Consider the following 14,596-nt stretch of genomic DNA (forward strand, 5'->3'; position numbering starts at 1 on the left):
TGGATGATCTAGAATGGTTGTTCTTTTGCATTGATAATATATATCTATCAAAGTCGTAATCGTCTAAGACCTGGATCACTTTGGTCCTTCTCCAGTACTGTTCAAGGCGGCGTTAAGACCACTCACTAACCCACGAAGATCCGGGGTAGAATAGATCTTCGGCCATCCTTGCCGTAAAAAGCGACTATGCTTGTCGTAAGATGCGACTAACGGGATCGGGCTCGTCGACTTGATTGATGCAAGTCATCTTCTCCAAATTGCTTTGCTCGATCCTCATGATATCAATTTCTGGATTGTCTGGTCTAGACTCGATTACATACAGACCGCCGTCATATAGCTGGGATATTGCCAAGTGCGGCGTTAAACAACAAACAAACAACAACAACACTAGCGCTCGTGGAAATATTAGCTTTTCATGACATTGAACAAAAACATGCAGTTGTGTCACGGATATATTTTGTAGCAAAATCTCGTGTGTATATCTGTCCAATAGAAACGTTACAAAAACATCCGGTGATTTGATGGCGAGGGTCGCAACACTGCAGATATGTTTTAATACCGCGCCTGACAGGGAAACGATCTGTCTCCATGCTTCTGACTGAACTATCCGCCGACCTACCATTTACAACGTTGTCTGTGGGAATCAAGGTTGAAGTCATTAGCTTGGAATGACAGGGTTGTTTTAAGACCTAAATAGTTTTCATCGATAAATGCACAGTTAATGTCGATGAAGCATCTTATGCCTTTACCTAGCGTCCACACAGAAAGAAAGAGGACATGAGACAGTTGTTCAGAATGAGTGAGTTTGACGCCGCTTTTAGCATTATTCCAGCAATATCACGGCGGGGGACACCAGAAATGGGCTACCCAAATTGTACCCATGTGTGGAATCGAGCCATGACGTTAGCGTCGCGTTGTGAATAAAGCAACGTTCTGTTGATTTCGTTGATTTCGTTCAGCATCGTAGTGTGAAGAAAGCGTCGTATTGTGAAGTAAGCATCGAATTGTGAAGTAAGCGTCAGATTGTGAAGTAAACGTCGTATTGTAAAGTAAGCATCCGATTGTGAAGTAAACATCGGATTATGAAATAAGCGTTGGTTTGTGAAGTAAGCATCGGATTGTGAAGTAAGCATCGGATTGTGAAGTAAGCTTGCGTTTATTGTGAAGTAAACGTCGTATTGTAAAGTAAGCGTCGGATTGTGAAGTAAGCATCGCATTGTGAAGCAAGCATCGGATTGTGAAGTAAGCATCGCATTGTGAAGTAAGCATCGGATTGTGAAGTAAGCATCGGATTGTGAAGTAAGCATCGGATTGTGAAGTAAGCTTGCGTTTATTGTGAATTAAGCGTCGGATTGTGAAGAACTTAAAGTATCGGATTTTGAAGTAAGCATCGGATTGTGAAGTAAGCTTGCATTTATTGTGAAGTAAGCGTCGGATTGTGAAGTAAGCAGCGGATTGTGAAGTAAGCATCGCATTGTGAAGTAAGCATCGCATTGTGAATAAGCATCGCATTGTGAAGTAAGCAGCGGATAGTGAAGTAAGCAAAGTATTGTGAAGTAAGCATCGCAATGTGAAGTAAGCGTCGGATTGTGAAGTAAGCATCAGATTGTGAAGTAAGCTTGCGTTTATTGTGAAGTAAGCGTCGGATTGTGAAGTAAGTTTGCGTTTATTGTGAAGTAAGCGTCGTATTGTGAAGTGAGCAGCGGATTGTGAAGTAAGCATCGGATTGTGAAGTAAGCTTGCGTTTATTGTGAAGTAAACGTCGTATTGTAAAGTTAGCATCGTATTGTGAAGTAAACATCGGATTGTGAAGTAAGCATTGGATTGTGAAGTAAGCTTGCGTTTATTGTGAAGTAAACGTCGTATTGTAAAGTAAGCATCGTATTGTGAAGTTAGCATCAGAATGTGAAGTAAACGTCTTATTGTAAAGTAAGCATCGGATTGTTAAGTAAGCTTGCGTTTATTGTGAAGTAAACGTCGGATTGTGAAGTAAACATAGGATTGTAAAGTAAACATCGGATTGTGAAGTAAGCGTCGGTTTGTGAAGTAAGCATCGCATTGTGAAGTAAGCATTGGATTGTGAAGTAAGCTTGCGTTTATTGTGAAGTAAACGTCGTATTGTAAAGTTAGCATCGTATTGTGAAGTTAGCCTCAGATTGTGAAGTTAACGTCTTATTGTAAAGTAAGCATCGGATTGTTAAGTAAGCGTCGGTTTGTGAAGTAAGCGTCGGTTTGTAAAGTAAGCATCGTATTGTGAAGTAAACATCGGATTGTGAAGTAAGTGTCGGTTTCTGAAGTAAGCATCGCATTGTGAAGTAAGCATCGGATTGTGAAGTAAGCTTGCGTTTATTGTGAAGTAAGCATCGCATTGTGAAGTAAGCATCGTATTTTGAAGTAAGCGTCTTATTGTGAAGTAAGCGTCGTATTGTGAGTAACGCATCATATTTGAAGGAAACATCTTATTGTGAAGTAAGCTTCTCCTTGTGACGTAAAATATCTGCTATGATTGTGAAGTAAGCTTCTTGTGACATAAGCTTCTCCTTGTGAGGTAAGCAACGTATTGTGAGGTAAGCAACGTATTGTGAGGTAAGCATCGCATTGTGAGGTAAGCATCGTATTGTGAGGTAAGCATCGTATTGTGAGGCAAGCATCGTATTGTGAGGTAAGCATCGTATTGTTAGGTGAGCATCGCGTATTGGGGTAAACAACGCATTGTGAGGTAAGCATCGTATTTTGGGGCAAGCATCGAATTGTGAGGTAAGCATCGAATTGTGAGGTAAGCAACGTATTGTGAGGTAAGCAACGTATTGTGAGGTAGGCAACGTATTGTGAGGTAAACAAGGTGTTGCAACTGACCTGACGTGTCATTGACTCTGAACATGAATTCCATGTACTTCTTCTGCCAGTGAGGAAAGCCTTTCCCCGAGCTGACGTCTCTAACGCAGGCGGACCACATTTGTACCCACTCCTCTTGCGTCACCTTACCATCCTGCAACATATACGATAGAGGTGTGTTATTGTGTTTGTACGGGTTTTTAAAAAAAAATTTTATAAACATATATTTTCTTATATCTGTGGACATAATACATTTCATTACATTTAAATTGCTTCACTTACCATGCAATTGTAGTGATTAGTAGCAAACGAAACAAAATATATACAAATAGATAAAAACATAACCAAAAAAGAAACATAATGATAATTCGTACGTTCACAGAATATATTGGCGCATGTTGAATCGAATTTACAAGTATTTCTGAACAAGGTAATGAGTGCAAATTACCTGTTTGTCTCTTGTAATAACGTTACTTTCCCTACCTAAATTGTCAGCAAATTTTGTTTATCATATCTTTCTCATCCACCCTCTAACGTAATAATAAATAAAACGTAGATAAATTTATTCAATTTATTGATTACTCTATTAACATGCACGCGTGTTTTATCGTTAAAATCATTAATTTTGCACGAGAAAGGGTGAACAGTTTGATAACATTTATTTTGGTACATTAAGTATACGGTATACAGCATGGAACAAACCCAATTACCTTATCAGACAATATCATTGTTTATCATGAATTCCAACTGCAGTTAACTTTTGACTCCATGAAACGACAATGCTCACCTACACCAACAAAGGTTAAGGCAAGTTGAAGTCTAGTTCATCAAATGGACTTTCTGAAATATCTACAATAACTCACTCAGCTCTCACCCAATGTGATCTACTTAATGTTAATTGCTGGAAGCAACTCTTAAAGATACTAAGACTAATGACAGCATGATGAGTGAATTGCCCTCAATGCCATCAGCTCTGAACATTCCCATTCTGAAGAACATTAAGGCACACTGGTAAGATAGAGATCCTTTGACATTCATGCGTTATCAATAAACCAAGAGCTTTACAAATCGGGCCTGATACATTACATGGCTAGGAGAAATACATGGGGACTTAATGTCAGAGTTCATATGTATCTGGTCGTCGCCTTCCATTTGGCAAACCTCTGAATTATTTAACTAGCAGCTATAACAGTACAGTGATCTTTGTATCTATTTGAGGAAATCGATGTCAAATCATATGTTCTAATCTGAAGCGTTTCATCGTTTGCCATTTAGCCGTGGTAAATACTTATAGACGGACCAGACACCAGGGAAGGTATCAATTGTTTGGATTTATATGATGAAGAAATAAGACTACTTCGCTGGTGCGTTTGATTAAAATCAAATCGACAAAGCCCTTTAATACTCATGAGCACTATCTGCTGAAAACAGTCCATCTGGTAATTCCAAGCTGGATGAATCAACTGTGTAAATATTTTTCCTGACCTGTGTATTACTATGCTTAATATTTGTATCAGTACCACTATCATTTTCATGTATCCCGAGACCCGTGACGATCCGGGGTAGAATGGGTCCTCGGCAAGCTATGCTTGTCGTAAAAGGCGACCATGCTTGTCTTAAGAGGCGACTAACGGGATCGGGTGGTCAGGTTCGCTAATTTGGTTGATGCATGTCATCATATCCCAATTATGTGCATCGATGCTCATTATGGCATCATGTACTTCAGATAGATTTAAATTAATACTATCTCTAAGTATCCTTATCTGTGTAACCGTCGTTCATATCAATAATTATCATTTCAACTTATGGTGATCTTTGTGATAATATACTTTGCAGATGTGTTCATATGAATATGTGTATCTTTTTTTATCTTTTTTTATATCCCGCCCAGTGTACTACTATGCTTTTTAAATAGATTTGTTCAATAGTGCTAACCTTTTCATATATCCTAACATAGGTAATACTTTGCTTTTGAGAGGCATGTATTTTAACTTGAATAATACTTTTTTCATACGCTGATTTGTAATACTGTGCATTGTACATATATTATTATAGTTACTGATATGGTGTTGTTTTTTATCTTACCTTGTAATTTTATGCCTAGTAGATTATTAACTTCAATCGTATCATGTTTATATGTCCTGTACTGTGTACTTTACATTTGTTTTACATATATTAATATCAATAATGATATCTAAGTTTGTATCCTGATCTATGCGTTATTATATCTTTAATGATATACGTTTAATATCTACTGATATATGATATGCAGAAAAACGATTATTTCGGTTTTGAAAACTGATGTTTTCACTTTTCCATATATCTAGATCTATGTTTAGGAAGAATGCACATTGGAGTTTTATTCTAAGATGCTTCGCCACTTCATCCTGCGATCACGTAAACTTTTTAAGTTACGTCATAATTAGATGACGTCATGACGCTGTTCAAATAACCTCCCTCGTCATCTAAAGTATCCTTGGTAACATCGTTCTTTCATCACTGTCAATACAAGATGGCGCATCCAAATCAGTTATCGGTGAAAGTTTCTTTAAACTCGTCGAATATTTGAATGTTATCACCTTGTAAGAAATATGGACAGATGATGTCAACCATCCCTCATGCCGCAGACTTGTCCCAAACATTATTAAAAAAATAGTGTCCGTGCCTAAGCCTTCACAAAATCCGAGGTGGGCGTTGGTTCGATAGGAATTATGTATCTCAGGACAAAAGACTATTATAACAGCAAAGCACTTGGACGCAAGCGTCATCGTGCTTTAGTTAGAATAGTTCAGGGCAAAACTATACTTTATTAAACTACACAAAGGAACGGAAGCCTTTTAGGGACATTTGGGTTTTTTTCTTGAAAATTCAAGATACCTACTTGAAATGTCAAGATACTAAGCTGAAATTTCAAGATACTAAGCTGAAATTTCCAGAAACATACAAAGTTGATATTTAAAAATAAAAAGTAGAAATTTTAAGATTATAACTTGAAATTTCAACTTAGTATCTTGAAATTTCAAGTACAAAATATAAAACACAAATGGCCCTAAAAGGCTTCCGTACAAAGGGGTTGAGCAAACTTTATTTCTTAAAAACATACACAAACCATTGCTGACTTAGATCCTAAGCGAAGATTAGGGTTACGTCTAGGACACTTCAAGCCTACAGGTTCTCACCTTGTTTTCATCAGCGATACCTTTAAGTCCCTCCCATATCATGGACAGCGTTTCCTGAGCCTCATTATAATTGTCACCTCCTTTAGGCCAGCCGTGGATCTTACAGATGTTCTGGAAGGGAAGATGTAACGTATTAATGAGTGAGCAGGTTGGACTCGGCTTTTACAGTTTGGAGTCATACCAACGGGGCAAGGGTGGATGTGCAGAGTTACGTCCCTTAGGCGCACCGGGAATTTATGACCGTGGGTTCGAATACACTCAAATTCGACAATATTTGTTTCTAGGTGTCACGAATGATAAAACATTAAATGTTTGCACCATGTCTGGATGTCCCTTCCCGTCACGCAGCCACACATAACTGGAATAAGCAGCGTTAAATAAACTCACTAACCCGTGGTAGGGGAAAGCCAACACTGACGTGCACCGTGGACGTTTTCCACCACTGGACAGTTGACGTAAACGAGCATAGAGCTGACAAATACACGTGAACGAGCATAGCTTTGGCAAATACAAGTGAACGAGCATAGCTCTGGCAAATACACGTGAACGAGCATAGCTCTGGCAAAAACACGTGAACGAGCATAGCTCTGGCAAATACACGTGAACGAGCATAGCTCTGGCAAATACACGTGAACGAGCATAGCTTTGGCAAATACACGTAAACGAGCATAGCTTTGGCAAATACACGTAAACGAGCATAGCTTTGGCAAATACACGTGAACGAGCATAGCTCTGACAAATACACGTAAACGAGCATAGATCTGGCAAATACACGTGAACGAGCATAGCTTTGGCAAATACACGTGAACGAGCATAGCTTTGGCAAATAGACGCGAACGAGCATAGCTTTGGCAAATACACGTGAACGAGCATAGCTCTTGCAAATACACGTGAACGAGCATAGCTTTGGCAAATACACGTGAACGAGCATAGCTCTGGCAAATACACGTGAACGAGCATAGCTCTGGCAAATACACGTGAACGAGCATAGCTTTGGCAAATATACGTGAACGAGCAAAGCTCTGGCAAATACACGTGAACGAGCATAGCTCTGGCAAATACAAGTGAACGAGCATTGCTCTGGCAAATACACGTGAACGAGCATAGCTTTGGCAAATACACGTGAACGAGCATAGCTCTGGCAAATACACGTGAACGAGCATAGCTCTGACAAATACACGTGAACGATCATAGCTTTTGCAAATACAAGTGAACGAGCGTTGCTCTGGCAAATACACGTGAACGAGCATAGCTTTTGCAAATACACGTGAACGAGCATAGCTCTGGCAAATACACGTGAACGAGCATTGCTCTGGCAAATACACGTGAATGAGCATAGCTTTGGCAAATACACGTGAACGAGCATAGCTCTGGCGAATACAAGTGAACGAGCATTGCTCTGGCAAATACACGTGAACGAGCATAGCTTTGGCAAATACACGTAAACGAGCATAGCTTTGGCAAATACACGTAAACGAGCATAGCTCTGACAAATACAAGTGAACGAGCATAGATCTGGCAAATACACGTGAACGAGCATAGCTTTGGCAAATACACGCGAACGAGCATAGCTTTGGCAAATACACGTGAACGAGCATAGCTCTTGCAAATACACGTGAACGAGCATAGCTTTGGCAAATACACGTGAACGAGCATAGCTTTGGCAAATACACGTAAACGAGCATAGCTTTGGCAAATACACGTAAACGAGCATAGCTTTGGCAAATACACGTGAACGAGCATAGCTCTGACAAATACACGTGGACAAGCATAGATCTGGCAAATACACGTGAACGAGCATAGCTTTTGCAAATACACGTGAACGAGCATAGCTTTGGCAAATACACGCGAACGAGCATAGCTTTGGCAAATACACGTGAACGAGCATAGCTCTTGCAAATACACGTGAACGAGCATAGCTTTGGCAAATACACGTGAACGAGCATAGCTCTGGCAAATACACGTGAACGAGCATAGCTTTGGCAAATATACGTGAACGAGCAAAGCTCTGGCAAATACACGTGAACGAGCATAGCTCTGGCAAATACACGTGAACGAGCATTGCTCTGGCAAATACACGTGAACGAGCATAGCTTTGGCAAATACACGTGAACGAGCATAGCTCTGGCAAATACACGTGAACGAGCATAGCTCTGACAAATACACGTGAACGATCATAGCTTTGGCAAATACAAGTGAACGAGCGTTGCTCTGGCAAATACACGTGAACGATCATAGCTTTTGCAAATACACGTGAACGAGCATTGCTCTGGCAAATACACGTGAACGAGCATTGCTCTGGCAAATACACGTGAACGAGCATAGCTTTGGCAAATACACGTGAACGAGCATAGCTTTGGCAAATAAACGTGAACGAGCATAGCTCTGGCGAATACACGTGAACGAGCATAGCTCTGGCAAATACACGTGAACGAGCATTGCTCTGGCAAATACACGTGAACGAGCATAGCTTCGGCAATACACGTGAACGAGCATAGCTCTGGCGAATACAAGTGAACGAGCATTGCTCTGGCAAATACACGTGAACGAGCATAGCTTTGGCAAATACACGCGAATGAGCGTAGCTGACAAATACACATGAACTAGCACAATTCTGGAAAAAACACGTAAACGAGCATGTGAGTGAGTGAGTATGGTTTATTTGATAGTGATTCATAAACACATACTTACGAAAAAGTTGGAGTGGTGCAATCGACTGCCTCTAGCAGATAGGTCTTATAATCATGGTAAAGTGTGGTCACGTTTTTGTATTTTACTGTCATATGTGTTTATTTTATATTTTACTTTTGGGGCGAATTTTACAATTTATGTTTATTTTCCTTTTCAAATTTGTGTTTTTGCTTACGTGCCATTTGTGTCCAATGTTTGCTAACATTAGGGACCGTTTCGTTAACTTCGTCCTTTTCAGTCTTCGATTATTTGCTGTAAATATTTATCAATATATCGAGGATATCAGCACCAGGCTAGACAACGCTCTGTGGTATTGCATTTCCTTAGAATTATTGCCAGTAGCTCATCGCCAGACAGCACACATGTCCAATGTCTCTTAACCGGCTGCAGCAACGACCAGTCGACCACAAATTATGGTAAGAACATTTATTAAGAAGAAATTTCATTTCCCTTCACTGTAGCAACCAACTATTAAGCACTGCTTCAAGTAACGTCAGAAACCCGAATTAGCAAATTTTATACTTCCAACTTCTCGCCTTGGTTCGATATTCACTGGAGGCTGAATTACTGATAAATTGCCACTGACATGGTCATGGAGAGTGTTTGGTTGAGGGCTTTCTAAATAATAGGATCTGTTGGTTTCCTGTGGAATGTATTGTGTAGAATAATGTCGTTCTGGTCCACCAAACATTCCTGTTCCTTTTCCTATTTGGTTTGTGATGGGCATTTTGATGGGTAGAGTCCCTTCATCACATTGTCAGTCGTCTTTGTATGAATCCAGTGGAATATGATTCCGTTGTCTGGGTTTAGGTTACTTCCATTTAATAACAGGAATTAATGAAGACTTGTGTTTGTGGAGCTGTAGCTGACTGCCCAACCGACATCGCAGGAGGTGATGTGAAATGGGGTTTACCGTAGCGTCCAAGGTTATTGCACTTATACAGTGACGTGCATACACGTGTGTGTGTTTGTGTCTGTGTGTGTGTGTGTGTCTGTGTGTGGGTGGCGCTGTTTGTACTAGTCCGGACTGATACCGATTTATAGTGCCAGCCTACTGAGATACCATGACGCAGTTTAACATGAATACCCCACTCAGAGACAGTATACTGACTCCGAGCCGACCAGTCCTTGTTTTAGCCCCTTAATGCCCAACGCCAGGCAGGGCAACAACAAGTACTATCTTTTGACGTCCTTTGGTATGACGCGGCTGGGGATCGAACCCGGTTATCATGTATACATTCCCTTTTAAATAATTCTGGATTATCTTATGTATGGCTAAAGCAACACTTCATTTCTTCTCCCTGGTCCAAATATGTCGTATCAACAAATCTATATGACATCAGTCGTCAACACTGGGAGGCGGATATTTCGAATTCCTCAATGGTGCTTATTACGTATATTCCAAAACGAACTCAAACTTGAAAACTGTATCTCTAAACTGCCTCTACATTTGGGTTTACACTTACCCTCTTGCAGGACTTTCTGCCACCGCTTACCAATTGAAGTCGGGAGATGACATAAATTACCCCTACCAGAGCGCTGATGTACTCTGTGTCATCGATCTGATACTGGAGATGAATATCATTACATTTCTGAGTATCAATATTTTAACTCAGAACGAAAGATATAACTACCTTTATGTTATTTAGGTGCACCGAATATGTTAGTTTTTCAATTTCTCTTGCAATGTACATTTTGTAATATCCTCATCAAATGTGTTAAATCCTTATTGCAAACCCTCTTTGTTTTGGTCATGCATTTGTACTTCAGATACACAGTATATCGCCGGGAAAGCAAATAAAGCTCTGTTCTTTCTGCTCTATTTTGAAGATCGGAAATGAAGAGGCATTTAGTGTTCGTGGTATTTTTTTAATACTAGTAGAAGAAGAAGAAGAAGAAGAAGAAGAAGAAGAAGAAGCATGAAAAGTCTTATTCCAATGTCATGACTCGTCACTCCGGGTCTCGTCTGTATCCTGACTATTGCTTATGTGGCGTTAAGCAATTTTCCCTCACTCAAAGTCTAGACTGAGGTTCGCTGCTACAGATATTGTTCTTTTTAAAGATAAGGTTATATCAAGTCGATTTCGAGAAACATGCACACCGATATGGCGAACAAATACACACAACTGGGTGAGTGTCCGTCAGCAGTGTCCGTTTCCAATGAAAAGAATAGTGACTAACTAAGAAACCAAATTATATTTATCTCCGATACTATGCCCTCATCAGTATACACACACACATACATACACACATACACACCAACACACATATACACACCAACACACACACATACATACAAACACATACACACTTAGGTATGTGTGTGTGTGTGTGTGTGGTGTGTTAGTGTGTGAGTGTGTGGCGTGTGTGTCCGAGTGTGTGTATGTGTGCGCGCGCGCGTGTTAGTGTCGTGTGCGTTTGTGTGTGTATCGTGTGTGTGCGTGTGCGTGCGTGTGTGCGCGCGCGCGTGTGTGTTAGTGTCGTGTGTGTGTGTGTGTGTGTGTGTGTGTGTGTGTGTGTGTGCGTGCGTGTTGGGTGAAGGAGGTGGCGCATTGTGGGGTGGGGTAAATTAATTCTATTCACAAGGTTGAGAGATATATAGCAACACGTTTACGATATGAATCACATGATTACTTAAGTAAATGTTATATGTTGCTATAAGAAACAATGCTCACGTTTATAGCCTGTTCGAAGTCTTCTTTCTCGATGACGCCATCTTTGTTAGTGTCTGAAAGAGAACACATTGTTGACATCAGGTAAACACAGGTATGACCTATATAATGTGACTAGCGGCGACATACACTGCAGGACCACGGAAAGCATACACTTGAAAATTGGATCTAAAATTACAAAATTAATGTTATCAAAACGTTACAAAACTGAACCAGTCGCCTATACACAACTATGATACCCGTCTCAAATACGTCACCACCGAATAACCATTTCCTGTTTGGTATATTTTAGCCACCATCAAACATGGGTGTATTCAAGGTAGACAAAATTTATGGAAAGCAGCTTCTTTAATGCTGTAAAAAGCGACGTTTCGGTATAGATCCTTATACCGTTGTCAAGCAAGACTTGCTTGACAACGGTGTGAGGATCTATACCGAAAATTGTGTCTACCTTGTCATCCGTCAACTTCTAAGTAATGCCTGTCAAACAATGTTATGGGTATATACGTAAAACAGTAAACTACGTTTATAACGAACACGCTTATAACGAACTAAATTTAGAGGCCCCTTTAAGTTCGTTATAACCGTAGTTTACTGTAGTTATACCATGTTTCCAAATAAGATAATACTACAATTAACTGCATCAAAATGCTTTTCAGAGAAATGTAACAGATGACGTCACAATCAAATGACATCACTACACAGCAACCGAAGCCTGGAAAAAGGACTAGCGCCCTCTAATAGCAGATTGCCAGCGAAGCTTGTGAGCTTTACGTTATGCCAAAAAAGACACTGGTTATTACGGTTTACAAATTGAAAAGTAGGAAGAACGATTTTGGATGATAAATAGAACCTCACCCTCGTGTCTTTTGTCATTACATATATCAACACTGGTCGTTTAAAAATTAGAAACTCCACGGCAAGCTTTGGAGACTTCAACTGTTGTCGTCTCATGTTAATATTTGATATCAAAATGTTCTCTTTCCCTCTCCCTCTCTCTCTTTCTCTCTCCCAAAAAAACCTCAAAGGCAACAACTGGAACTAGATTCAGTCTACGTCGGCGATATCCTGGTTTTCAGAGTACACATGAGATCGCGAAGGTCACACCGGAAATACAGAATTAACATAATATTTGTCATTTCTTGTTAATCACACTATTTTCATGGTTACCTCATCTCGTGATGACTAGGTAAAGTCAGTCAGAGAGTGAGTGAAGTATTCCAGTTAAAACTGGAACTAGAACCCACGAACCTCGGTTTCTGGCCCGGCCAAGGGTCGCACCTATTCACAGCAAAGTGCGGCGCCTAAGACGACTGGACCGGCCATGCCCCTACTGCAACTCATACATGCATCAATTTTGCCATGTCATTCGATAAGACAAACATGATATTGCCCCCCCTCCACCCCCCCCCCCCCCCCCCTCCCACACACACACACACCCACACCCACCCACACACCCAATGATATGTTTTCTATATAACGAATTAATACGGAACAAATGTATTCTAAATTGAACTAATGACTATATCAAGGGTGCATGCTAACATTTTTAATACATTTTTTTATTGACATTTTTTCAAAAAACGTTTTGTAAGCATTAGTGAGTGAGTTTGATTTCAGAAAGCCGCTTTGAACAGTGTTTCAGTTATATCACGTCGTTTCTGTGTGATGTGGAAAAAAAGCCCAAAGTGATGCAGATATTAGATATTACCACTTTGCTGAACGGGTATAGTGGTGAAAGCAAAAACAAAATACGGACTGGGCGATTCTGGGATTCGAACCCAAGACCGTAGGTTTCTGGCACGCCAAAGTCGCCATTCTGGACAAAGAGGACAAGTCTAGCCATGCTCCCCGATACCTCAGATCGCCCTAATGTACAGTTCCGTGCGAATGTTATCAACAATAAGTTTCAGTGAAGACTGGGGAAAGAATTGATTTGCAAACACATCACCTCTACCATGTTGGAAATGTAAACTTGTGACCTTTGTTTATTTATTTTGAAGATGATATATCAGTTTTGTATTTTTTTAAAACAAATGTTAAGGTTCAAATCAAATTAAAATATAATATGATATATATATGTTGACTGAACGTCAGTACAGTTTAGTTTTTTATATCATATCGCTAACTTAAGATACTGACAATTGAAAATGAAACATATGATACAATCAACTGATATGTATAGTTTCTTTTGCTCCTCAGTATATTTAGCACATGCCCATTTCTAACACTCGTTGTATAAAACCAGTATGACACTCGCGCTGACATAACAATCCCTATTCAAAGACCACCAGATAAAACAAGGCAAACGTATGACAACATCAGACCTTGATAAGACCCTCTGAAGTTCACATGTAACAAGAATGAAACTCCCCAAGGCATTTACGTCCACATAACGTGCCTTTAATGGCTTGTACACCAAGTGTATTCTTAAACACGCACGTTAGTTTTAAACTGCAAATTGTATAATGTCTATCTTTTGTTAGAACACAACGCCAGTTGTAACATTACGCTTATAGATTGTGTTTATATTGAATAAATAAACAGGGCAAGGTTTCTGCAAACAACTCTTGTTCTGGACGATAATGGTTGTCTCAGGTTAAAATGGTGCTTTGGAATACTGAAGGATTCACATAAAGCAAGCTAACAGCTCGTCACTTCAACACGCCCATTTAATATATATCGTTTTCGGGCGTATTCTCCTCTGTCATGTTATAGAAAAGAGACGCTTTATCCCTTCAAAACAGTCATTATCTTCGATCCTGCCAGTCCCCAGACAGCATTGCCTGTAGGCGATTCCGTAGTATTGAATATCTCCAATCACATGTCAATTATCGGTAGTTATCTCAAGTATAACCTTAGGCTGCAACTGGAGCTTGGGGAAGTGTATGGTGAGCTGCTGGTGCTATAATAAGGGGAATCGAACGACTGTTTGGAAAGTTGTAATAAAACGACAGACATGAAAGATGCTTCTGTTCGTAATTGTCCAGCTGTGCCATTTTGAACATAACGATTCCAATTATGTTTTTAAAGCCTAATATAAAGGTTTGATATTGCCTTTTTCTGGTTATTAGAAAATGTAATTTTTAGAGAATATGTCTATATGCAGTCATTATACGTGATACAATCAGACCAAAACCCATCAATGATCAAATGTTTTTTTGATACACACTCCGCACTTTGGATCAATTCTGTGTGTTTTCATTCACTAACTTATGG

General features: G+C 39.8%; 1 protein-coding gene across 1 annotated transcript in view; it reads right to left on the minus strand.

The window, feature by feature from the left end:
• Positions 1 to 14,596, minus strand: part of LOC124115042 (calexcitin-2-like) — a 69,046-nt gene that overhangs the window by 6,420 nt on the left and 48,030 nt on the right. The window contains exons 2-4 of the mRNA XM_046475847.2: positions 11,381 to 11,433; positions 6,015 to 6,125; positions 2,857 to 2,989 (exon numbers count right to left, since the gene is read on the minus strand). Coding sequence (XP_046331803.2) covers positions 2,857 to 2,989; positions 6,015 to 6,125; positions 11,381 to 11,433 — 297 coding nt within the window. The remainder of the gene's footprint in view (positions 1 to 2,856; positions 2,990 to 6,014; positions 6,126 to 11,380; positions 11,434 to 14,596) is intronic.

Source organism: Haliotis rufescens, unplaced genomic scaffold (genome assembly GCF_023055435.1).
Source record: "Haliotis rufescens isolate VD_foot unplaced genomic scaffold, xgHalRufe1.0.p SCAF_33, whole genome shotgun sequence".
In the NCBI taxonomy this organism is placed as follows: Eukaryota; Metazoa; Mollusca; class Gastropoda; order Lepetellida; family Haliotidae; genus Haliotis; species Haliotis rufescens.